The following is a 26,899-nucleotide window of genomic DNA, read 5'->3' on the forward strand; positions in this document are numbered from 1 at the left end:
TCTCCCTGAAGCACACCCTCTCTGCCTACACGCACACGCGCGCGCACACAACGCACATGCCGAATATGTTAAGGTGAAGTTATGTATCGCATATGTATTTCCATTTGTGTTTAGTTCTTAGACATCCATGGATGAGGATGCATGATGGGAAAAAAACATCTAGACAAATGAGGGTTTCACCAGTCAACAAACCCTCACCACATGTTGAACAGGAAACAGCATCTGAATCTTTATATATATATATATATATATATATATATATATATATATATATATATATACAGATTGCAGATACAGTCTATATATATACACATATATATATATATATATATATACGTATATATATACATATATATATATATACATTTTCATTCACTTAATCCGGGGTTGGGTCCTGGTGGCAGCTTTCTAGCTCATTCTGGGGGATCCCGAGGCGTTCCCAGTCCAGCTGGGAGATATAATCTGAGCCTGGCCCCCTACGGAGGAAACTCCTTACCCCTAACTCTAAGGCTGAGTCGGCCACCCTACGAAGGAAGCTCTTCTCCTTACCCTATCTCTAAGGCTGAGCCCGGCGCCCTACGGTGGAACCCCATTTTGGCCGGTCACGGTCCGAGGAGGCCAGCAGGACCACATTATCTGCAAACAGCAGCGAGGCGATCCAGAGACCCCTGAACCAGACGTTCTCCACCCCCCGGCTGCACCTAGATATCCTGTCCATGAAAATCATGAACAGGACCGGTGATAAAGATGTGAGGTCCTGGGACAGGGATGTCGTATGTGTACAGATTGTAAAGCCCTCTGAGGCAAATTTGTAATTTGTGATATTGGGCTATACAAAATAAACTGAATTGAATTGAATTGAATAAAGGGCAGCCCTGGCGGAGGCCAACACCCACCGGGAACGTGTCTGACTTAATGCCGAGAATACGAACACAGCTCCTACTGCAGGCGTACAGGGTGCTGCAGGAGTAGGGACTGGGTCCCTGATGGACCCAGTCGAAAGCCTTCTCCAAGTCCACAAAGCACATGTAGACTGGTTGGGCAAAGTCCCAGGACCCCTTCAGCAGTCTTGCAAGGGTAAAGAGCTGGTCCACTGTTCCACGACTGGGACGAAATTCGCACTGCTCCTCTTGAATCTGAGGTTCAACGGTCGGAGACACCTTTCTAGCACCCTTGCATAAGCTTTCCTCAGGAGGCTGAGTAGTGTGATAGTTTCGAGCACACTCTCCGGTTCCCCTTTTTGAAGATGGGAACAACCACCCCGGTCTGCCAGTCCATGGGCACTGTTTGCGACCCCAATGCGACATTGAAAAGGCGTGTCAGCCAAGACAGCCCAACAATGTCCAGCGCCTTCAGCATCTCTGGGCGGTGTCCCCCCGTCCGGGTCAGCAGTTCCCTCCCCCACTGGGAACAGCCGGGTAGGCCCTGCTTTCCCTTCCTGAGCCATCGGATGGTTTTCCAGAACCTCCTTAAGGCCAACCAAAAGTCCTTCTCCATGGCCTCCCCAAACTCCTCCCATGCCCGAGTTTTAGCATCCGCTACCACCGCAGCTGCAGCCCTTCTGGCCAGCCGGTACCTCTCAGCTGCTTCATTAGACCCCCGGCCCAACCAGGCCTGAAAGGCCTCCTTCTTCAGCTTGACGGCTTCCCTCACCCCCGGTGTCCTCCACCGGGAGTGAGGGAAACCACCACGAGAGGCACCGATGACCTTCTGACCACAGCTCCTATACACTGTGTATATATATATATATATATATATATATATATATATATATATATATATATATATATATATATATATATATATATATATATAAGTATATGTACATCATCTGAATCTGTGTGTGTGTATATATATATATATATATATATATATATATATATATATACACACACACACACACACACACACACATACACATATACTCTATATATATACTGTATATATACTCTGTGTATATATGTGTATATATATATACACACTGTATATATACATACAGTATATATATATACACATATATATACTATATATATACACACACACACATATATATATATATATATATATATATATATACACAGACACACACACACACACACACACACTGTGGACACTCTTTGATTCGTCTTAAGGAAAAAGTCACATGTAGTGTTAAAGTGCGTTGAGTGGACTAGAAAACCATTTGAAATTCGCTGCTTCGGTTTCAGGGTCCTAATATTGTACGTGGTGGCTCACGTCATGCCGTTGTGGTTTCCAGGGACTGAGAAGTCATTATTAATAATATTAATAATAAGAAGAAGAAGAATTTTACACTTTCACTCTGAAATAGGCCTACAGGCTGTTTGAACAGAATTGCATGAGCCACATCTTGGCTGGTCGTGTCAAGCGGGTGAAGACCGAAAACATCATGTCTGAACCTCTTACCATCTCTAAAGGTGTGCCTCAAGGCTCCATCTTAGGCCCCATTTTGTTTTCCATTTATATTAACGATGTAGCCAAAGCTGCTGGAAATTCCAGGATTCCTCTGTATGCTGATGACACCATCAGCTGGTCCTTCACTCCACTCTGCTGTTTCCACTCTTCAACAAAGCCTCACCTCTATCCAACAGTCTTTCAACAACCTCCACCTGCTCCTCAACTCAAAAAAGACCAAATGTATGCTGTTTGACCGGAAAAACCTCATCATCCCCAGCCCTCCCAAGATCTACAGTGCTCGGAGCTGGAGTTTGTCAGCTCCTACAAATACCTTGGCTTCTGGTTGGACTCATCTCTGTCATTTAACATACACATCAATAACCTTCTGGCTAAAGTCAAAGCTAGACTGGGTTTACTGTATCGAAACAAGGCCTCCTTCACACACTGCCAAATTCATACCAGGCGGCTACACTGGCTGCTCGTGGTCTACAAATCCATTTTGGGAATGACCCCTCGCTACCTCTCAAATCTTCTGCACATTTCTGACAGCAATCGCCGTTTAAGATCCAGTGACTTCATTAGGCTCATCATTCCAAAAGTCCGTACTGTGTTTGGTCACAACGCCTTTCATTTTGCCCAAAACACGCTCAAACTAACAGCTCTCACCTCTCTCAACATGTTCAAACAAAAGCTGCAACAAGTCATAGTTGACTGCTGTACTTGCTGACCAGCCTTCACTTCTCTCTTCCATCATCCAGTAATCCGCCTTTTTTTTGTAAATAGTCTTTATTAATTGACCTATATTGTTTTTAGCCATTGTCTCATGTGCTTGTCATACTGTATTGTATCTGTGCTGTTTGTGTCTCTTGTGTGGACTGTGCTATTGCCTCTTGGCCAGGTCATCATTGTAAATGAGAATTGGTTCTCAATTGATTTCACCTGGTTAAATAAAAGTCTAATAAAATCTTAGGCCCCTGTCTACTTCCTGACAAGCTGATTCACCATTCACAATATATATTTATATACAGTACATATGTAAAATATATGCATGTGATATATTCATTGCACAGCAAAAGGAAATAAACTGCGACATAAATTAGAATTTTTACGTTCACAACTTTGATATAGTCTGTGGTAGCAATTGAGCTCAGTTTACGAAACACCCGCTGACAATGAAAAGGAGAATCAGTTTGTAAATTTTTATTACCAAAAAGCTTCAACCTCAGTTTCTACTGACTCACACTAGTAGCCTTTTCTTTTTGTTCAAACCATAGTCACATCACAGCAGAGCAGTCAGCAACATGCAGTCATTCCAGCGTCCGTGACGTCGGCTCAGCTTCCTCTTCCCGTGCGTCCTGCAGCGTGCTGCAGTCCGTTTGTGTTCCTCTGGACACGTTTAGAAAGGACGTCAGCCTCTGAGCGAGGACCTCCGCCGAGGATCTTTAGTACTGTTGCTCAGCAGGTAAAGCTGACCAATAGGAGCGAGGGGACGAGCGGGCAGACAACACACACACACACACACGCACACACACACACACACTTTCCAGAGCAAATAACATGTAATGCGCACAAGTGTGTGTGTGTGTGATGCTGTTGCTTCGATAACAGAACGATTGCTTTTGGGAATTCAATGTAATTCTATCGACACACGCACACACACACACACACAGGATGTGATAACCAATAACATAGAGAGCCCCTAAAGTGGTGGCAATCCTTACAATTTCAGTCTGGAGTGGTGCATAGTTATATTATTTTGTGTATACAATGTAGAAAACTATAATACAGCATTTTTGTTTATTTAGGGAAATGGCCACAGACAGTTGGTAATACTTGACGGAGCATACCATCAGTATGCTCCGTCACCGTTGTGTTTCTATGACAATCTTCAGGATTGATTTGAGTGCAGATGTAATAAAGGCAGCACCCCCCAAAGTACAACCAGGTGACTAGACCGGTCACAGCCCTACCGACAGCACCACCCTACTGCTGACAGCACCACCCTTCTACTGAGAGCACCACACTACTACTGAGAGCACCACACTACTACTGAGAGCACCACCCTACTACTGAGAGCACCACCCTTCTACTGAGAGCACCACCCTACTACTGAGAGCACCACCCTACTACTGACAACACCACCCTTCTACTGAGAGCACCACCCTACTACTGAGAGCACCACCCTACTACTGACAACACCACCCTTCTACTGAGAGCACCACCCTACTACTGACAGCACCACCCTTCTACTGAGAGCATCACCCTTCTACTGAGAGCACCACCCTACTACTGAGAGCACCACCCTTCTACTGAGAGCACCACCCTACTACTGAGAGCACCACCCTACTACTGACAGCACCACCCTTCTACTGAGAGCACCACCCTACTACTGACAGCACCGTCCTACAGTGTATCACACCATGTCCCTACGAGAACCTTTTTACCATTTAAAAGTTATCTACAACTCTTGGAACCGTGTGACTTTTACCAGGAACAGGAATTGTTCTGATATTGTTTCTTTTTTGGTATCAACAAACATTTTCAGTATTTTACACAAAAAAAAGTTTCCAAAAAGTCTCGGAATATTGGCCCCGTTTATAAAAGATCTAATGTCATGTACAAATGTTACAGGTAAAATAATTTAGCTTGTTGCATATTGACGTGTGCCGTTTGTTCCATCATGTGAGGTTAGTGATGGATTCCAGCCAAACATTCACCATCTCCAGTGTTACATCCTCCTCCTCCTCCTCCTCTTCATCACCCTAGTGCTCTGAGGAAAGTCTTTGCAGTCAGTCGCCACCAATGCAAGAGGGACAGCTTCGTATTTACAAACAGCAGTACAGACAAAAGGTCAGATAATTAGCATAAGATGCTTTGTTTTTCCATTGACATCATCATCTGTCTCCAAGGCATAGTCAGATGTATTTCCCCCACTTCTCCATCCTCCTCCTCTCTTTGTTTACCGGGCTTAAAAGGAAACACAGAGTATTCATAACACCCCCCCAAACAGTCATCTCTCTAGCAGTGAGGAGAAGGTTGACGTGTTGTGCTCATCTCCCAGAACAGTGTGAGTTTCTAACGTGTACATCTGTGTACGTGATTAAGACACTTTTCAGTTTCGGGTAACTTTGGTATTCTTCAACCTGGACCCTATTCTCCCATGTTGTCATTTCAAAGTGTCTAGTGGGAAAGATGGCTGCAGAGCGCTGGAAGCAGCTGCCCGTCCACTCAGCGCTTGTTTCGGCCACTGAGTCCGTACTGTAAGTAGTAAATAACCCTAAGGAGACACAAAGATTGTTTTCTTAACCTTTTGCTTGAACCCTTCTTGTTTTGTTATCCAAATCCCACTAACACACACAAGGAGAGGTTTGGCTGTAGCGTCCTTCCCCTGTGGTCACAGGAGCACCACAAGTCTCCCGAGCTGCACTTGTAGCGACTGCTTCACCCTCCTTTGACTGTTAGCTCTCTCTCTCTGTCTCCTTCCCCATACCACAGCTCATAATAATCAGATGTAAAGATCTTATCCACGTTGTCGAAGCTCTTTCAGATAACACTGAGCTCCTCTTTCTGTTCTCCATCACAAGACACGTTTCACTGTCGTCTTTTGGTGACACCTCACAGGATTCCACCACGACTTCTCCTCCAGCGAGCGACTCTTTCCCGATAGCTCAGCCTAAAGTCAGACACTTTTAATTCAAAAGACAGCAAATAAAAAAACTGTTGTCTCTAGTTGGTGACAGACACAACATAAGGTACAGGTGGAGGAATACCAAAGGTGTGTGACAGTGTAAATGAGGTGCTCTTAGTTATTATAAAAACTCTATTCATCACATGCAAACCTCTAACTATCTAGATCACAGTAGGTCTGAATCTCTCTCTCTCTCTCTGCTGTGCAGATTCACTACTGTCTAACTTAGCGTGCACAATACCAAGACATAGTGGTTTACCCAGTGGTGTGTGTGTGTGTGTGTGTGTGAATTAAGTCCAGCTCATTGGTTAGCGAAGCCACAACCTCTGTGTATATCATTATATGTGTGTGTGTGTGTTTGTGTAGGTAGCCCAGGCTGTGCAACATTTCCAGTAAAGTGTTAAGAGTGATGCATGCTGGGACAGAATCTAAAGATGGAGGGTGAAGGACTGTAATTTAACTGTGAGGAGCGCCTCCACCTCTGTCCTCCCGTCACTCTCTATATCTGTCCCTTTGCTTGAATCCCTCAGAGTCCATCCTCCTCTCTCACTCCTCTTTTCCCTGCGTTTGTTCGAGATAATAGTGGAGAGGAGCAGGACAGAAAAGAGGAGGGGAAATCTGATACATTCAGTCGCTCTGGTGCTTCTGGTGCTTCTGGTGACCTTCACTTTAGTCCAACCACTCCCTTCGGTGATGGCTAATTTGCAGCGTGCAGTTCCGTAGAACTGGCGGCCTCCAGGTAAATATTAGCAGTACCAGACAGTGTGTCAGTCAGCGGTCAAAAGAGTTCCAGCTCATAGACCAAGACCGTTCTTAGTGTTCTGGTCCTCAGCTCTGCATGTAGGGCTTTCAGTGTTGTGGATTCTCAGACTTCAGACATCTCCATTTCTGGATGTGAAAACATTTACAAACACCCTGTGGTCTTCGGTGAACTGGGCGATAGTAAAACGGCAGAGGCCAGTGAATTTCAGCATTCTCAGAGACCATCTATGTGTTGCGGTGATCATGTCAAAAGAACGTCAGTGATTGAGCTTTTGATGAAAAATGGTGACATTGCATCTTCAGTAGTTGAGGTGAGGACATGATTGTCTTGGTGCGGCTGAAATCCTTAGCAGCTCCTTTGATTCAGGAAGCTTCCTTACTGTGTTAATCCGCTAGGGGGCATACGGAATCAGCTCTTCTTGTTAAACTACAAACGTTTGTTTCAAAAAATACAAACAGAAGTCACGACTTCTTTGTGTAGAGATGGGTTTACATTTGGCTTTTGCTTTCCACGATTTAGACTTATTCCCAGTTGATTTTGTATCTGAGCAACGCTCAGAATAACATGTATCCACAATACAAAGAGCTCAGTCCAGAGGCTGATTGCTTGTGACTGAGGGTTTGGATTCAGCCCCAGCAGACAGTAGTTGGAGTATTTGGGTTTCTGTCTTTAGACACAGTCACACCCATAGGTGTCCATTAGTGTCAGTGTTTAGACACAGCCGTACTCATACCACACAGTCTGAGGGTCGTTGTTGGGGTCAGGGGAAGCAGGCGTGCTCTTCGGGCGTTCGACGGAGTCACAGCTCTCGCTTTCTTTCTTTAAGGGGGAGGCGTCGTCCGACTGGCCCTCCCTTAACACCTCCCTGTGCTCTATGGCCTCGTCGGGCTGCGTGGCAGGCACGGCCCTTACGGGGGTTACCATGGCGACCTCTCCGCGGTTGTGGTAGGAGGAGGACGAGGTGGGGCCGTTCCGAGAGACGGGGGTCCTCCCTCGCTCTCTTTCTCTCTCCGTGTGTCTCTCCGTTTGCAGGTTGAGAGAGGACGAATGGTGAATAGGTGGATTCAGGAAGCTGCCGTCTCCGTGCTGATTGGTCGGGCCGGCCAGCCGAGCGGAGAGCGGCCGTTCTCTCCCACTAGCCCCTCCCCCTTGTCTCCGAACAACCACATCTGATTGGCCTTTAGCTCCACGGAAACTGTCTGGTCCGTTGGAGTGCAGCAAATCAGCAGAGGCCAGGCTGAAAGCTCTGCTCAGTGATTGGCTGCTTCTCTGGGCGACGGGCTGGCCTGAGGCAGGGGATTGGCCTACAGGTTGCCGGGGAGAGGGTTTGACACTCTGGCCCGGCCTCTGGTTGGACGACTGCAAAGTGGGCGTGACGTAGCTGGTGGGGGTCACCTGATCTCTGGTAGTGGGAGCCGAGGGGGCGGGACTTCTGGTGAAATAGTCCGTCATTAAGTCCTCCCTGCTTCCTGTTGACACCTGGACAAAGGAAATACAAAAAATATAAAGAATAAATAAAGGAAATTTAGTTTTTTAGGTTTAGCTAGATTGTGACTCCGAGATCTAACAATAGGGCATGTGAGACAGAAACGGCATGTCACATGTCACTCACTACTTCCCATCAGCGATACTGACTGATTACGGACAGACGCCATCTGCTGCTCATTGTTGCTAGCTAGCTCTTTCAGCATAGCTCCACCCATTAGATTCAGCCTAACAAAACCTTTTCAATTTGCAAAAAATGTAATAAAAAAATAAAAAAGTCTGATCACTGTTCATCATATTCATTTATTACACTGATTGATATTTGGATTCAAGATTTCTTTGTCATAAGGACTGCATGTTGTTTTAGAGGCATCAATAAGTTATCATTACGGGTGTTGCAGTTCTTTTAGTAAGTGAGAAGTTCAGTGATATTCTCATGCTGATTCTTCACGTCGACCTCAGTCCGTAAACGGACGACAGACTGGAATAAAACATGACAGCTGTTAGATGGTACGACTTCAGACATTTGGACAATGGCCAATCCATAAGCATCTGCTGCTCAGTCATACATGTCACTTCTTTGATGATGCAGATTAAACTATGTTTAATAATGACCAATGGCCGGAATAACCTCAAGTATGGAGCTACTTTTCCTCAATGTTGGATGTCCACATCTTTAAAGAATGTGTGTCTTTTTTCAAATGTAACATGACCACTGACCAAATGACTCCTGAAACCTCAGCATTCTCAGAATACTGCTAAAGTGAAAATTAACAACATAAATTAAAAAGCATCGAAATCAACACGTTGATACAGTACATAGCGCCGGATTTACCATTTGACGATTTAGTTTGTCCCAAGCAGACTGTTTAGCTGTGAATAAATATGAAAGCTGTTTTTCTATTCATACCGACAACCGTCCGATAGTCTGTCCTTGAAAGGGCTCCGCAGCCAAACCTGCAGAAATATTCACTCCAGCAATATCTGTATTCAAGAGAACAAGCTTCACTGGCTCTTTTATTTACTCTAATAGCAGAAATAACAACTTTGACTCTCCATTTGTCTTAACTAACTGCATGACTTGCACCATACAATCATTTTCAACTCTGACTGTTGCTATTGGTTTTGTTGACACCACGACTACAAGGGACCAGGAGGTTATTCAAGGAAAATTGCATTGTTTTCAGTTTCGTTCTCATGGCTGGCAGTTAGTCGTTATGTTTGACGAATGTCCCGCTGTAGCTCAGAACCAAACACCAGTCGACTTCAGGGGCTCGAGGCTCCGAGGAGAAGTCATTAAAAGCTTGTTTCTGCCTCCAATCTGCTTCGAGATTAATCTGAACATTGGCTACATCCACCATTATCTTCAAGCATTTTTTTCTTTGTTCAGTTTCTCATGCACACAGTACATTATTCAAAGAGTGTGAGCCAGCTTTAAGCCCGACTCAGAATGATTCTGTGACCTAACAATATAAATTGAAAATAAACAACAACAATCAAAACGCAATTAATTTGTGATTCACATAAAACCAACTTTTAAGATGACTTATTTGTAATTTCTAAACATCCCCCTGATCATGTCTTCGATTGCCTGACACGACCTGCACAGATGTCCCTCTGTAGAAAATCACAGACCACGGCAGCTCTGTAATGATTTGTCCCGTTTCACTGGTGAGCGTGTGTGTTACTCACTGTGAGGCCGTTCTATTTACCCCCTTTGCCCTAAAAGCCTGCACAGAAGAGGTGTGGAGTCTGTGGTGGCTTTTCACTGTCTGCATTAGAATAAAGTTTGAATTGAAGGTAACTCACCGTCTCAAGGGATGAGATGTGAAAACAAAGTGGATACTTTGAGTCCTATTTCCATGTGACTGATGCATTTAAGACCCATCTATAGTTCTTATGGATGTTAACACATATTAGCATGATAGTAAACTTATACTATAGATTCATATATTTCTTACCATAGGAGGGGACTTTTGGTTGGTCTCTTGTAGAAACTCTTCCAGCGTCACCATCTCACTTCCAGGAGACCCCGGACGGGTCTTAGACCTAACCCCGCCTCCGCGCTGCGGTTGGGCTCTCTGGGGCGCTTGGTCATATGGAAGGGTGGAGCTACGTGACAGGGTCTGTTGTGATTGGCTTAGACCCATGACATCGTCACTAGAGAGGCTGGCTGAGCGAACCTGACGATCCGATGAGTCTAAAACGGTTAGAAATATCGAGTTATTACCGACTGAAACTGGGTACTACTTTGAGTACACCTGAGGTTTTTAAGACAGAATATTGTATATAAAACATGTATGAGCTGTACTTAGCCCGGGGCATTTCACTTTATTATCTATCTAATATTATATTGTATCAGTAATAGATAATAGCATTTCTCTTTTGACTCTACAAACATTCTGCTTGCTGCCAAATTGTGGACCGCAGAGCGTAAGCTGTTATTAGTATCTCTACTCTTTTTATACATGCTCAACAATTCCCATGATAAATGAAAAACAAATCTATAGTTTCACCACTTAAACTTGGAGATCTATTGTTTAATGAGATGCCAAATAATTGGCCGAGCTGTGAGGGTTTGGCAACATATAAGGAATGGTGTAGATAGGAAGAAGACTGGCATCATAATACACAGATTTTACAAAAAATTGGAACATGTTGGGACCTGCTGTGTTATCGCGGGATACATGACGATGATAATTATAAAGACTGCCTGATGATATGTCTTTTTAAACTAAAAAGTGATGTGGGAGACCCAGGATGACCCACTCTACTACTGAGCCTGTCTGTGTGTGTGTGTGTGTGTGTGTGTGTGTACCTCTGCCATTGACAGGCGAGTTGGAGCTGGAGGTGTTGTGGCTGAAGTCTGCCGACCCCGGACGACCTCCCGTGTTGCCATGTTGAACAAACATGGAGTCAGAGGAGTTGTGGCGGGAGTCTTCATCAAATAATAGACCTGTATATGTTTACGCACTGTTACAAAACAAACACACCCTCCGGCTGATTCCTGAATAAGGGTCAATAATATAAGTATTAATAGTCTGGCTTACCTCTGGGCCTGCGGCCGACACCTTGTCCCGGTCTGGAGCAGCTAGTGAGGCCCAATGCGGGGGACTGATGGCTGGGAGTCGAGCTCAGAGCTCTATGGGTCTGACCTGGGGGGCAGCATACTCAAAGAGGTTAGGCTGCCAGGAGGACAACAATGCATTATTGTAGTATAATCAATTGAAATTATACTGAAAATATCTTTCACATTTTATAATATCATACATCATAATGATATTCTGCATTTAATACAAACATCAATACACCACATATATTATGTCCTTTTACCTTCAATTTCAAAGCATTTCTCAAAGCGGTTGAGGACCAAATACAACCACATAATATAATAGTATAATTCTCTTCCCCTTCCTTCCCAGTGACTCAATTTAGGTTCCCAAGCGAGAACAATAAGACTAAACAGCCACTGGCAGCAATAAATGTGCACGAGACATGATTACGTAACAGGTCGTGAAATCAGCAGCTGAAATCATATTTTTCATTGAGGCCACAAATTCCAAGCAGGTGGTTCACGGAGAGAACAGTGTGCAGGCTACCAGTCCTGTTACCAGTCCAGTTTACAATAATTAGGCCGTCAAAATGCATGTGAACACCTCAAACCTAAAATGACCTTCAATCCTAACGAACAAGCTCAGTTTTCCTGCTGGATTTTACAACATCTTCCTCCAATGTTAACCCTCATTAAACATAAACATGTTAATTACCTTGTCCAAGTCCATCCTCTCCATTGACACTCTCACTGCTGCCTCCTGGAGTACTGCTACGGTAAACGCCGCGGCCCCTGTCCATCAAACCTGCAGACCAATCACAGTTGTAAGGGAACCGTTCTATGACCATGAGACGTGTGGTGTGCATCACATAAAGTAGCAAGAAAGCCAAGCAAGACATCAGCAATCCATTCATTGATTCAGGCACACTGGACATTGTGACTGGATATTTCTGACCAACGTAACCAAGGGACGGGGGTCACCGACATCACTGGACGTAACATATAACACTTGCTCTCTGGCGTTTTGCTCTCATTTCAACAGTAACAAAATGGTCAATTGTGCCTGTAACAGTGATAATAATGCATTAAAACTATGATAATTATAATACAGTTCTGCAGGAATGAGTGCAAAACCAGAAAATGAGTCAGCATCTTTGCACTTTCGGTTCCCTCGTCTCAAAGTCAATGTTTGTGTGTTTTTGGTTAGATGTCTGAAAAAAGTTCTGTGGTGAACACAAGCTGAAGAGAGCTGGTGAATTTTAACACAAAAAAATAATAACAGTATAACACATTTTATAATGTGTTGTAGACATAACTAGGATCCAATGGGATGGTGACAACACGAGGCGTTTACTTCTTGATGCACTCATTGAAATGTGTATCTGGGACGTGCTAAAATGTCATAGTAACAATAGGAAAGGGAGAGAAGACAGTCAGCACACTGCTATACCTAAGCTAACACTAGCTAATGTTAGCCCCTTTAAAGTAAGGCCGTGGAGACAACACTCCTGAGTGATTTTTACATGAGTGTGGGTTTAATTACTTGTGAATTTGACTTTTAATTAGTAGGAGGAAGAAATAATTGTTTCGTTAGGGGTTACAGCAAAGAGACTTGACCAGATGCAAACTGAGATGAGATCGTCTCTCAACACAGACCGCCGTCCTCACCGAGACACCAGGTTAAAAACATGACGTGAGCACAACGGCAAACAAACAAGCGTCATTCACAAGGATACTCAGAGTAAAACAAGTCTTCAAGGACATGCAGACGTATGCAGGCGTGCTGGGAAACATAGTGCGCACACATAAACCATCTCCACATGTGTGTGCTTACTACTTACTAGTAATACTGGCTGGCTCACACCCGCTGCGTGCACCTGCTTGTGTGTGTGTTTTAAATGTGTGTCTGTGGGCTCGAGGATTGCGACTGCATTAGTGTTCATGAAGTATGTGCGTGTGTGATGTGTGCATCGCTGTGTGAAGTGCTGAGAGTCACAGTGATGAGTGTTGCTGAGCAGTCTAACATGGAGGTGACAGTGATGATAAGGAAGATAATGATGTGTATGGTTAAAGAGGGGGAGGAAGAGGAGGAGGAGGAGGAGGAGGATTTTAGAATACTCCGTTGGCTGAGATTGGCTGGCTAGTGATGACGTCAGCTGTGATGTCAGTTGAAGACCAGAATCGCAGTCTTCTGGTGAAAGAGAGGGAGGGACGGGAGGAAGAGGTGGAGGGGGAGGGGAGGAGTTTCTCTTGACTTTTACTGCGGAGGAAACTGAAGCGTTTTGGGGTGAGGGGAGCTGAGATGGAGAGAGTGGAGAGAGATAGGAGAGAGGGATGGAGAAACGTAAAACAAAGGATGAAATAATGACAGTGAGTAAATCAAAGGAAACAGTTGATTAAGAAGTTATTGGCAGAGTGCTAAATAATAGACATCATGCAAGAAAATCCATGAGAATAAAATAAGAAAAAAGTTAAACCATGCATTGATTAGACTCAAGCAGACTGACCTCAACTCACTCTGAATTCAAACAAAGTAGGACTACTAGTGCAAAGCTTGGTGTCGGGATATGTTGGAAAGTAATTTATGCAGACAAACAACATATATGGAGGTTAAGACCTATTTTATTTTATGACCACTTCCACTTGCCGGTGAAATTCAACCTAAAAGCCACAGAGTGAATTGAGCTCAGCCGTGAGGAGAACTCTATTTAAGACTAGAGCTCTAAAAAAAACAACAACATTGAAAAAGAAACCATGCATTAGAACCCACTTATATTATTAGGATAGAAAGATGAAAAGTATGCATCATGTAGCTAGAGTGTGAAGTGGCCCCCTACCTTGTTTGAGTATGTGTAAATACAAACAAATGTCTACTTGTCACAAGCTGGATTAAAGATGTGGGTGTAGTGAGTGGCTTGAGTCCAGTGTAAATGTTATAAGATCCATGGTTTGAAGTCCAAGGCAGAAATGGAATGAAGTAATTGCACTGGACTTCAGCTCTAAGAGTATTATTTCAGAAACGTTTAATAAACATTGAGATAATACTGTGTTTCTGTAATATCTGCTATGATTATTTCATGAAAGGTTGTGAGCTGTCGATGAATTTAGAGAAGTTTAATAGTGATTTGCCCTTTTTCCAATGTTTCACATAGCACATACTTATTATGATAATAATAGTAACTCAAATGGCTAATAGTCTGAGAGTATTACAAAAGGTACAAAGATACTTGTTTTAAATGGACTGGATCAAACCTGTACCTTTTGTTTGTTTCTTTATTTGAAAAATGTGTAAATGAAAAAGTACCAGGAAGCACCTGGAAGTGTAACATATTACATTACACAAATACGCAAAGAAGTTTGGAAAGAATGCAGTAGAAACATAGTTTAGAACATCCCATAATCCCTCTGTGTGCTATTAAAATCATTCTGTACTAGCAGAGTCTTGTTAATATGGAAAGATGGTAGAGGACGGATACAGTGGATGATAATAGAACGGCCAGTGATATTGTGTGGAGTTTAACAGCGCCCTCTACAGGCGTAGACACGGAGGTGCGCCTAATTAGAAGCTTTGAGGTTTTGGAACCAAAATATCAGCAGAAAATGTCCTTGACATATGCATTTACAAATAAAACACTTGAAAGAGTTTTCACTCTGTCATGCTCCATAAAGATGACATCACAGACATGAAACTTGTGATCTTTGACGGTCCTGATAATTAATAGTGAATGAAGACAGAGTGTGTTTACCTCGGCCGATGGGCGTCAGCGCTGGACTCTGGGGTCCCAGGCTGGTGCTGCTGGTGTGCTTGTTATGGTTACTGTGGGCATGGCCGCTGTCCAGCGTGTCACTCCCTGTGCGATGGGGTAGAGGGGGTGGGGTTTCGGGGGGGAGGAGGGGAGGCGGGGAAGGCAGTGGGATGTCTGGGGCGCTCTTTGCTCTCTCTCTCTCTTTGCCTCCCTCCTTGTCTCGGTCGGCCCCTCTCTCCCTGCTGCTCTCCTTCCGGGGTTTAATCAGTTTGGCCAACGCTTTGGCTCCGGACCACTGACTCCTCCTGACGGGACACAACATCAACCCGTTATGTGGGGCTGGTTCTACACCAAACACTACACACGGCTAGTCCATATTTTCTGTGAGAAAGAAAGCTTAAATGTGTCTATAAAAGCATTACTTCTTCGGTGTGGGTTCGTAGAACTTGTACTGGTCCATGATCTTCTCCTCTAGTTTCTCTTTCTGGCGACGGAGAGCGTTCAGCTTATCACTACACCGAGAAAAAGCAACAACACAGAAACAACATCCTGTTATTCATCGTCATGGTTTACTTTAGTATATCTTATTTGTATATCTTATTTATTATAAAACTACATCTTTTTTATTTATTTATTTGTTCAAATCAAAAAATCGGAAAGATATATGATTTAGGTCATGTGGTAAAAAAAAAACAGAAGCATATTCTACTTGTGGCGGGACTCCAATTGTAGACATAAGAAGTGGACATAGTCCCCATTTTGTCACCCGTTGGATTGTGGTTTTTAAACTTCGAGTCCGGCCGTCGCCATCTTGGCTTTTTGCAACCATTGAACTGATGTGAACATAAGTGCTATGAAGCAATGAAGCTTTCCAGCAAAATTGGTTTGCAAAGGGATAATTTATTTTGGCTTCATCCGCACACAAAACCACAGATGAGCTCATCCCTCCATGTAATTTGTGATTATCTTTACGGTCTCAACATACAAGTACGCGTGTCCTTTCTTTAAGAGCAGTTCTGGATAATTCCCCGTTAGCGGTGGCGTCTGCTCTATAGTTACATGTAGAGTCCGTTTACTAGTGCTGTGGTTTGATGGGCCACAGTTTGTGTGGCAGATGTCGCGGTGCAGTTACATGTATTGTTTCTGCTCCTGGTGACACAGTTCTTTGCTCTCCATGCTCCTCTCTAGTAGAGTGTGGTTCTGCTGACTCAGCAGGTTGATCTGACTTAGGAGGTGGTGGTTCTCCTCTTCCAGGTTCCCTTTCAGTCGGCTCAACAGCTAAAAGAAAACACACACATACAGGGTCTGTTAAGTGACAGAGAGAAGGTGATGGTGAATGCTGTGCTTCACATGTTTCTCCCTGCTGCCTGCTGGTCAAGTAAAAGGCCCAGCTCACCTCACAGTGGTTGTCTAGTTTGGTCATGGTTAGATCCAGGCCCTGGTGTTGCTCCATTAGCGTATCGTATCGCGCCATCCACCGGCTCTCTTCCCGCTGGGCGGAGCTTAGTGAGCTCTTGAGGTCATTCATGCGCTGCTGCAGCCCTTCACATTGCTCTGACTGCTGCGATTGTTTCTCTGTTAATCTGAAAGTGGGAGGCAGAAGAGAATGAATAACTACAGGACCAAAGTCAACTAATCAATTCTGTGCTCCCAGGTTCTGCCTCGAGTGCCTTCTAGAACTTTTTCTAGTTTGGATGTTTGGAAGTGGGGTGTATAAGGTACATTTTAGGTAATACACTGACTTTGGATAAGTACCTCATACAAGCCCACTCCCAAACATACATGCTATCCCTTTAACTCCTTTTTAAAGTGTATAACTGAAGAAGCCAACTTCTAACACAGTACCTGTCCACTTCTGTTTTGAGCTGTAGATTCTCTTGGTCTTGAAGACGACTCTTTTGGATCTCCTGGTTCAGTTCCTCCTTCTCTTTCCGACCATGCCTCTCCTGCTCCTCCCATTTCTCCTTCTGCTGCAGCAAAGTACAACACCTGCGGATGGACATGATGTTGTCTGTGATTACAACTTGAGCACTGTCGTGTGCATGTTCCATCGCTAAACTGAAAAACAGAGTTTCCATTTATTTGGCCAGTTGAACCTCGTCAGTCCTGTTTCCACTGTGAGGCCAAGAAGAGTAAACAATCTCATGTTAACACATAGTGAAGTCAAGCGAGTGCAACGATAAAGAATAGAAATCTTCAATCCAATCCACCTTCCTTCTCGCATTAACATATGTACTTTGCAAACTGTTTCTGCAATCTTCACAAAAGTGACGGAGAAAGGTTAATTATCTGTCTAAGCTCAGACTTTGATATTGAAACGTCCCAAACAGATCTTAACTATCGGTGTCAGGGCCGATCCGGGGATACTATATTGGATCATAATCCGACCTGTTGCTTTCTAAATTCAACTGTGCTTTGTTGTCCTCAGCCTGCTAGTGTTTTTGTAGTCCCAACAACTCAGACAGAGTGAGACGTCTTCTCTACAGCGGATCGCTTCATGTCAGTTTAAGCAAATTCAAAAGGTCCTTAATATTATATTAATAGCTTCAACTTATTAACTCAAGATTGTTATAACCAGGGCCTTTGGCATTTGGATCATGGAGCTCGTGGAAAATATGCTCTGTGTGCTTAAATAGGCTCCAGCTGTGTTTTCAATGCGGTATACCTGTTTTTAAATCAACATTTAGGTACATATGAGTATGGGATTAGTATTTGGGACTTTTGTATTGGTATTACAGCAATACAAAATAAAACCCTGAGAACAAAGTAGAACAAATAACTACAGCAACTTGTATAAGTTGAGGGTGGGGATGTGGTTCTATAGCTGAATTGTGTTGGTTGATTATTATTATTATTATATTATTATTATTATTATTAGGGTCATTGCTCAATAATACTATGTGACCCTGTCAGCCACAGGTCGTGGTGAAACATGATGAGTGAATAATCAACAAAACAAGCTTGACTGAGAACGCTGTATGTGTGCATGTGTGTGTTCTGTACTGTACATAGAACTCAAGGGAAGTTATGTTACATTTAGTTACTTTGGTCGGTTACAACTGCACTAAAGAGGCAACATTGTGCGTCGTGTTTATTGATCTGTCAAAAGCATATGACAGAGTTGACCATGATGTTTTAAGGCTGAGGCTCCTCAACTCAGGGCTCTCCGAACAAGCGGTCGCTTGGTTCACGAGCTACCTGGAGAATAGCTCTATCCTCTGATATTGCAACCGTCTGTAAAGGTGTGCCACAAGGCTCTGTATTAGGTCCACTTTTATTTACTGTTTATATAAATAAATAAAAACTGGACCAAAATGTGGTGGTATATATTGCTGTGCGACAACTCTTGTGCAGGCAATTGATCTTTTGCAAAAAGCTTTTAATGTTGTTCAAAATACTCTATTTCAACTGAAACTTGTTCGAAATACAGATAAGACAAAACTTATGCTGTTTTCAAAATGTCAGAGTCGGCCACAGAATACCCCTTCGGTGGTCACTCTTGAAGGAGGTGAAATGGAGGTGGTTGACTCTTATAAATATCTGGGTATTTTGATTGATGACTCCCTCACTTTTAAGCCACATGTGCAGTACCTCGTGAAAAAGTTAAAACTGGGTTTTTATTTTCGAAATAAGCTGTGCTAATGTAAAAAAGCGATTAGTTGCTGCTACTTATTTTACCTAACTGTCTTCGTATGGTGGACACGGCTTACCATGCTCCATTGGTTCATTACCAACTGCAAAGCTCTGACTCACCACTGTGAGTTATACTCTCGGGTAGGATGGCCTGCTTTGGCCACCGGTAGGCGCTGTCATTGGTACATTTATAAAAGGCAATCCTTGGTCTGCTCCGAAACTACCTGTGTGTCTTCATCATGCAGAAAAGTGTGGGACAATACTCCTTGCGTTCTCAGGACTTCCTGATGCTCACTGTCCCAAAAAACAGAATGGAAATGGGAAAAAGGGCTTTTGTGTACTCTGCACCCTCATCCTGGAATATGTTGCAGAATAATTTGGTGTTTCTCATGTTGCTGCCTGTCTTGGCCAGGTCTCCCTCGAAAAAGCGATTTTTAATCTCAATGGGACTCACCTGGTTAAATAAAGGTTTAGACAGGCCAACTTTATTTCGGACCTAAATAAGGTTTTAAATCGGCTAAACATCAGTTTATGTCTATTTGGAAGTAGGAAAGGAACAGTGGTGCATATTGGGTAAAGTAAGTACATTTTCCGCATATTTACAACTTTCTTTACTCTTAATTAGTCATCCACTGAAGTCACAGTGACATGAGAAATATTTATCTACCAAATTTCTAATCCCGTGTTCCGTGTTTACATTTATTTATTTTTTTAATCACAAAATCCTTCTTTCCTCCTCCTGTAAAATGTGAAAATATGTTTGATGACTCACCTTGAACACGGGGCTACATAAATATGATTTTGGTGACTGGCTAACCCCGCCCATCATATCAAAACTCCCTCAACCGTTAAATTAGTGTGTATTTAGAACAGCTGTATTTAGAGTTCAGCTGGTAAAAACTCGGTGTACATTTCATAAGACGTGAATGATGGTCCTCCTCGTCCTGATAGAACAACGCAGGTCAATGATCCCACAGCTTCGCATCTTTCCACAGCAACATCACAGCAATGTGGGCATCATGAATACAGTGTATATTCATGAAGCCCACATTGCAAGGATTTGATTGAAATCCCTCTCTTGACTAAACCTAAATGACAGAAGCTAAAGATGCTCTAATGGCATTTCACTGTCACTTTAACAGAGGACTAAATAATTTTAAGCTTCCTCCATTAATTATTTACTACACTGATAATTGCTCATGTGTCTACCTCACAGTGTTTGATCGAGGACTCTGCATCCACAGACTGTTGATCTCTATGCTGTTAGCAGTAAGGTCTGCATGCTGCCACTTACTTGCTGTGCAGCGTCCGGTGCTCGCCCTCCAGCGCCCTCTGTTTGCCCTTCAGCGCAGCGTGCTGACTGATGAGCTGCTCGTACTCGTGCGCTTGCCTCTCGTGAACGCTCAGCAGGCGCTCGTGGTCGCTGAGCACGCTCTCTCTGGCTCGCCACGCCTCCTCACGCTGCCTCTGCCACGTCTCCACCTCCGACTCCAAGGCGGTGACTTGGCCCTGCAGCACGGCATTTTGGGCCATGAGAGATGCACTCTGGGAGGAGAGCGTGGAGTTCTCCACCTGAGACACAGAGAGAGCCATCAGAACGAAGTGGTCGAATAAAACATGAGAAAGCTGGAGAACTATTGTACGACTGCTGTTACTGGCTCTTGTGACTGGTTGGGACACAGTGTACCTGGAGCTTTGCAGTCTGTGTATGTAAGGCAGAATTCTGCTCCTGCAGGGTGGTGGTGTGTCGCTGCAGCCCCAACATCTGGTTGTTAAGAGACGTGTTCTGGTTCTCCAGCTGTTTGAGCTGCCCTTTCAGTAGACTGCTCTCCATCTGCAGGGAGGCACTCTGGGGAAAGTAATGACACACAATTATAACTTAGCCTACTATAATAAAAAATGGTAAAAAGGAGGCACATTAAATAATTCCTGATGGTCCAATAATTGAACAGATGATCATTAATTTTGTGCAAAAAGGTGAATTATGAAATTATTTACAAATAACATTAAATATGCTACATAAAATACAAATATACACAAAAACTAAAGTAAGTTGAGTAAAAAGAAAAAGCAGACAAATCGTACATTCTTCTCGACATCAATGAGATGATCTTTGATTCGGAGCAGTTCGGCAGTGGCTGACCCTTGACCCCGGTCGCCTCCCGAGCACTGCTGATAGTTATGGTTTTCTTCCCCCTGGCAAAAACAAAACAAAATGTGACACACTTTAAAAAACAACCCCTCACAACCTGGAAACTTCTTTGAAAGAAGTTTGTGTGCACGTGCTTACGGTGGTTAGCTTAGCACGTAGTGTAGTGTTGAGCATGTTGCTCTCTTCCAATTTCCTTTCTAGACAAGAGATTTTCTCCTCTTTCACTTTCATCGTCTGTTGGACAGTTTCCTCGAGCCGAGACTCCAGCAGCCTGTACCTGCTGCCGTGTGCACACAAGAAAAATTGTCTGATCCACTTCCCCTCAGACATTCATTTCTACACACAATGTCCTCTCAGTCTGAAGAGCAGCAGGTTACCTGTCCTCCTGTGTGTGCTCTTGCTGTAGTAGCTTTTCTCTGTTCAGTCCGATCTTCTCCAGTTCTTGATTGAGTCTCTCTAACTCAACACTCTGCTGCTGAACGCTCAGCTTCTCCGACACCAACTCCTGCACACATAAAGACACATGAGCCGCAGCTAGGAAACTCATACACATCAACATTTCCACATGTCAGGGTTAAAACAATGCAAACTGCAGGTTAGAATGAATTTTGACTTGATTTCACATTTGTGAAATATATTCGGATTTCCGCCTGTGGGAATATGTTTGACCAATGAATATGTTTGATCAATGAAAGCCCTTGTTCCAGGTGATGTCCCATATGCAGGTAGCTCACTGTCAAAAAGGGGGAACGTCTTATTGATTTGGTTTCTAAACCCCCAGTAATGTGTGAGAAACGACTCCCTCAACCACCAAATAAAAGACGACGTATTGCTTGAGATGTTTGGTCACGGAACAGCCACCACAGCTAGCGTCAGCAGCAAATTTGGGATCTAATTAGTTTATGGAGTCACTGGTTATAAGATATATGGGTCAGAGTTATATACTGGAGTGGACTATATATTGTCTAGTTGTTCAATATTTTTTTATTGACTGAGTTCATTCTGGACCATTTTAGCTTTGGATCTCATGAGCGTCCTTCAGCAGATGGAATTTGCCAAGATCCTTTGATATACTGCAAGAAATAAAGAATCATTTCTACAGACGTTGTCCTCTCACCTCTCTCAGAGTGGCCAGAGTCCTCTTGTCAATAGTTGCCTGTTTCTGCAGCTCCTTGTTCTCCCTCTCCGACTCCTTGGCTTTGACTGACACCTCCTTCAGCCTATCCACTTCCTTACCCAGAATCGCACCCTCCTTCTTCACAGTGGCCAATCGCTTGGCATTCTCCTCCAGCTCTGTCTCTTTCCCCTCCAGCAGTGTTCGGATCTTCCAGCTCTCCTTCTCCAGGTGCTTTCTGCCCTTCTCCGACTGCTCCAAGTCCAGTTGGAGCTTCCTCCTCTCCTCTTCAACTTCCTCCCTCCTTCTCCGCTCCTCCTTCATCTCTTCTACTTCCCTTCTCAGTTCCTCTTCACGGGCCTGGGTGTCCTGCCTCTGGCTCTCCTCGTCTTCCCTCTCCTCTCTGCTCCTCTCTACTTCCTCCGCTAAGCGATGCTTCTCCTGGTTCAGGGCTGCCACATTCAGCTCGAGCCTCTCTGTCCTCTTCCTTTCTCCTTGGGCCTCCTCTCGGGCCTCCTCCAGCCTCCTCTGCACATCCTGCATCTCTCTTTGTGCCTCTTTATGCTCCTCCTGGAGGGTGGCCAGGCGGGCGGATGAGGAGCGCAGGTTTTCCAGGGAGCAGCGCAGGTCCAGGTTCTCCTTGGACAGCAAACTGTTCTCCGCCTCGTGCCTCACCAGTCGCTGCTGCTCCCGCTGGGCCTCCTCCGCCTCCCGCTTCAGCCTGTGCACCTCCTGCTCCAGGGAGGACATCTGCTTCTCTAGAGCCTCGGACCGCTCGCTGCATGCACGCAGAGAGGCCACCTACAAGCAAAACAGAGAAATAAGTCGAATATCCACTTTTTTAATCAATTCAGTTTTAAGAATACATAAAACATTTAGTTATTATTACTACCTCTCTGTTCAGGGAGTCCCTGCTCCTCTCCAGCCTCGCCGCTTCACGCTCATACTCCTCACACCGCCCCGCCCTCTCTCTCAGTCTATCCGCATCCTCACTGGATAGTTTGAGTTGGGTTTCCAAGCTGGCCAATCGGGAGCTGGTGTCAGTGATGCTCTGATGCAGCAGGCGATTTTCCGTTTCCACCTCACGGACCCTCGCCTCGTCGTTTGACTGAGCGCGCTCCTGAAGGGACGCCACGGCGTCAGAGAGGTGCTGCTTCTCGCTCTCCAACTCTGAGATCTGATTGGACAGAAGGAGTGGAATGCGGTGTGAACGAACGATGCATTCTGGTCTCTAATGGTAGTCGTTAACAATGTCTTACCCGAGTGTGTGTATGTGTTAACTACCTGTCTGTCTTTCTCTGCCCTCAGAGTATGCATATCTCTCCCCAGAATCTGTTTTTCCTTCAATAGTTCCTCTCCCAGGGACTCCATGTCCTGATTGGTCAGTCTCTCCTGGTCCAATAAACCCTGGAGACGGTCCATCTAACAAACACACAAGATAAACGTACTGAAGTTATTAGTAACATGCAAATGAGTAACAAATAATAGAAAAATAATGTATGTGTCCTCCTACCTTCTTGCTGAGGCCTTGGTTCTCCCTGTCTAGCTCCTGGGTGTGGAGCTGCTGCTCTTGCAGGAGGTGGTTGTCCTCTTTCAGTCTCTCTATGGAGGCCTGAAGCTCCCGGTTCTCCTTCTCCAGCTTCAACACCCGACTGGAAACACACTCGTTGAGCTCATGGACCAGCGACTTACGAGCTGCAGCAGAGATAAAGAAATAACTTTGGTTTGGACAAAATACGGATAACAACAAGTCTGGACACACACACTAGAACTAGGTATGACAGAATAGCCAACGTACTCTCTGTGTTAGTGTTGTCATGGTTCTTGCTCAGCTGCTCCAGCTCCCAACCCAGATGAGCCGACTCGTTCATACTCTGTTTCTGTCCGATCTCCAGCAGCATGTTCTCCTCCACCAGCTCCTCCAACCGCCGACGTTCATTGTCCCTGTCCTGCACAACACACACACACACACAATGTAATGAGGGTGATAATAGGCATTCATTTTGGTCTGATATCTGGGGCTGATAATGTGATAAACTGCCTCATAGAACCATAGATACAATTTTCTTTTACGCCAAAAATTGTCAATTTCAGTTTTAGGTGTGAAAACCCTTAAAATAGCAAATACATGACATTATGGCTCATAAATGGTTGATAATGGCATGGTGTCATACCATTTCCAGGTCATGTGTTTTTGCCCGAAGTAAAAGGTTGTCTTTCTCCAGCGTGTGCAGTTTATCACAGCGCCCCCTGGAGGTGGAGAGCTGCTCCTCCAACAGCACCTTTGTCTCCATGAGGGTCAGGTTGTCCTCGCGAAGCTCCTGTACGAACACAAACACACACACACACACACACACACACACACTTCTATGAACTGCAGAAGACCATTTGAAATAAGACTAACAGTGGAAGAAGTGAAAATAAACCCAAACCATCAAACGTGAAAACAATGAACCTTCACAGATCCAGTATAAGTCTCTCCCAGTGTTTTCAGACAGGAAAGCTGAATATGATGGTAATGGTAATATGCTGATGTGCAGCGTGAAGCTGAGTGTGTACCTCCATTCTGGTCTTGTAGAAGTGAACATCGTTGAGCTTTTCTTTACACCTCGTCAGTTCAGTCTCCAGTCGGTCGACCCGCGCCGCTCTTTCCCTCAGTGAGTCCACCTCGTCCCGGTACACGCGGACCGAACGAGCCTCACAAGACAGCGACTGGTTCTGATCCACACACACACACACACACACAGACACACACACTTATATGAACTGCAACCAACCTAACCTATTGATGACCGTAATCTTGAATGCCATGTAACAGCAGTAATGGAACCAAAGGAACAACTGTAAACCCAATAATCCACTTTTTTTCTTTTTTTTTCCAAAACTTGTGCAGAACAATTTCATCTTTTTAGTTCACATAAACAAATTGACGTATGTTAACACTTGTGGTATGTGTTTTGCTTGGTTGGAACCAAGACAACTGTCATAACTATATTCCTTTAGTAGTAAAGGGTCAACAAGCCAGAGCAGGGCTCCACAGCAACATTACAGATCATTTGTTGATCTTGAGAAAGGCCTGAGGGCCCAAACGTCATCAGAATAAAAGCAATGCATATGGAGCCTGAATGTGCTTTTTCCCCCCACTTTAAATGTGCAACAGTTGCAACACTTCAATAAAATATTCTACATAGATTCGCAGGACGGGCACAGTTTGAGGTCCTCCTGGGGAAACTAGGGCCCCATATGAGGAGGCAAAGGACCAACTACCAGAATCCTATTGACGCTATGTCTGTTCTACACAACGTGATTAGTTGCCTTTATCCTTATTTGCGGTAAGAAGGCTAAAAGGAAATCAACCTCGCTCTGAAAGAGCATTATGGTGCTTTTTCACCACAAAGTATTTATGATCTGTACTAAAGTACTTGTGACAAAAACTGTTCCAACTAAAGATTATTCGCAAACCTCTTGTTTATGTCTGTGTAACTCCTGATCCAGTCGCTCCACTTCATGTTTTGAATCCATCAGCTGCTCTGTCTTCTCCTCCCTGCACACACACACACACACACACACACACACACACACACACACACACACACACACACACACACACACACACAACACACACTTACTTACTTCAGCTTGAATCATTTTTTCAGCTTCAATCTTCTTTTTTTACAATCCTTAATTATGTTGTATATTCAGCCCCACGCCCTGGTAATGTCTAGAAAGGTTGATGGTAATTGAAGAGTTTGAAATCTTTCAGTAATGACATTGTAGAAACACACAGTACACTCACTGCGAGTCTTTAATATAGCTATGTGAATGAATCGAGGCAGAATATTCTGCAGAATGACTTCCAGTCGCTGTGTGTAGCGTGGGAGTGGATAGTTTACCTGCAAATAGATGGGTCCCCCCCTATGTGATTACATTGCACATCTATCATAACTAGACAGGATAATAAGCTATGTTGCATATATAATGACTTGCAGCTGCTGCTGTATCACCACAGTTCAGCCCCAGAAACCTTGGGGACTGGTGTGTAACAGTACTGCTTTAGCCGTGCGGGGTCGGCACTATGAGCAGCACCTTTCCACGTTACAAGCGGCCGTGTGATCCACACTTACAGTTCTTGTCTGTATCTCCGGAGCTTGGCTTTGGTGTCGGCGAGCTCCACGGACAGATGCTGCTTCTCCTCTTTGGTCAGCCCAGTCACAGCCGAGCCACCCTTATTTACTCCCACTCCCCCAGAACTCTGCCCACGCTCTGGGCTGTTAATGTCCAGGTTCCTGCACCATTCTTGGGGCTGTTGACTGGACAGGTAGTCCCTCTCCTGGGTCAGATCCACAATCACCTGCAAGGAAGAAGTGTTCTTTTTGCTAAATTCTCATTTCACTCTTGTTTTCCCATTGAAATACTGTTACGGGCAGACTGTTGCAGACTTTCTTCTCTAACATTGATAACTTTCCCGACACAATTGTATTTAGTAGTGTGTTCAAGGCGAAAATCCTTTGAGACAGCATTTCACCATTTAACATTACAAATTGGACTCGAACCCCACAACCCACCAGCAGGTTTTTTTGAAGAGAATGCTAAATTACACAATTAACAAGAAATTGTAAAGACAGAAATTAGCGTTAGATTATTACATTGCTGACTGTCCATGAATGAATCATATGGGATTGAATTCCTCGCTCCTCAGCGCCATGATTGACAGCCGAATTTGACACGTGATCAATTTCAACTGAGCTGCAGGTTGTTTACAAAGAGCAGAGGTTGTAAACATGTAAATAGTCCAATATGTAAAATAAAGGACATGGCGATTCCATCTTTTAAATACTAACACTTGTGGGC

The 26,899-nt window shown here is 44.2% G+C and overlaps 1 protein-coding gene across 2 annotated transcripts in view; it reads right to left on the bottom strand.

Annotated features, from left to right (window-relative positions):
- Positions 1–3,595: 3,595 nt before the first annotated feature.
- Positions 3,596–26,899, bottom strand: part of ccdc88c (coiled-coil domain containing 88C) — a 40,024-nt gene continuing 16,720 nt past the window's right edge. The window contains exons 8-31 of one of the 2 annotated variants that reach the window (XM_034563059.1): positions 26,173–26,399; positions 25,511–25,592; positions 24,608–24,766; positions 24,223–24,369; positions 23,847–23,997; positions 23,562–23,743; positions 23,333–23,470; positions 22,941–23,225; positions 22,052–22,849; positions 21,312–21,439; positions 21,073–21,214; positions 20,868–20,978; positions 20,470–20,631; positions 20,077–20,354; positions 16,995–17,138; positions 16,546–16,732; positions 16,282–16,427; positions 15,572–15,661; positions 15,150–15,454; positions 12,119–12,208; positions 11,402–11,506; positions 11,170–11,307; positions 10,313–10,551; positions 3,596–8,345 (exon numbers count right to left, since the gene is read on the bottom strand). In XM_034563059.1, the coding sequence (XP_034418950.1) occupies positions 7,578–8,345; positions 10,313–10,551; positions 11,170–11,307; positions 11,402–11,506; positions 12,119–12,208; positions 15,150–15,454; positions 15,572–15,661; positions 16,282–16,427; positions 16,546–16,732; positions 16,995–17,138; positions 20,077–20,354; positions 20,470–20,631; positions 20,868–20,978; positions 21,073–21,214; positions 21,312–21,439; positions 22,052–22,849; positions 22,941–23,225; positions 23,333–23,470; positions 23,562–23,743; positions 23,847–23,997; positions 24,223–24,369; positions 24,608–24,766; positions 25,511–25,592; positions 26,173–26,399 (5,202 nt within the window). In that variant the 3' untranslated portion in view covers positions 3,596–7,577. Of the gene's footprint in view, positions 8,346–10,312; positions 10,552–11,169; positions 11,308–11,401; positions 11,507–12,118; positions 12,209–13,244; positions 13,701–15,149; positions 15,455–15,571; positions 15,662–16,281; positions 16,428–16,545; positions 16,733–16,994; positions 17,139–20,076; positions 20,355–20,469; positions 20,632–20,867; positions 20,979–21,072; positions 21,215–21,311; positions 21,440–22,051; positions 22,850–22,940; positions 23,226–23,332; positions 23,471–23,561; positions 23,744–23,846; positions 23,998–24,222; positions 24,370–24,607; positions 24,767–25,510; positions 25,593–26,172; positions 26,400–26,899 lie in introns of those variants that run through there. The other variant, XM_034563060.1, reaches the window with a different exon arrangement.

The sequence above is a fragment of the Cyclopterus lumpus genome, chromosome 22 (assembly GCF_009769545.1).
Source record: "Cyclopterus lumpus isolate fCycLum1 chromosome 22, fCycLum1.pri, whole genome shotgun sequence".
Lineage (NCBI taxonomy): Eukaryota > Metazoa > Chordata > Actinopteri > Perciformes > Cyclopteridae > Cyclopterus > Cyclopterus lumpus.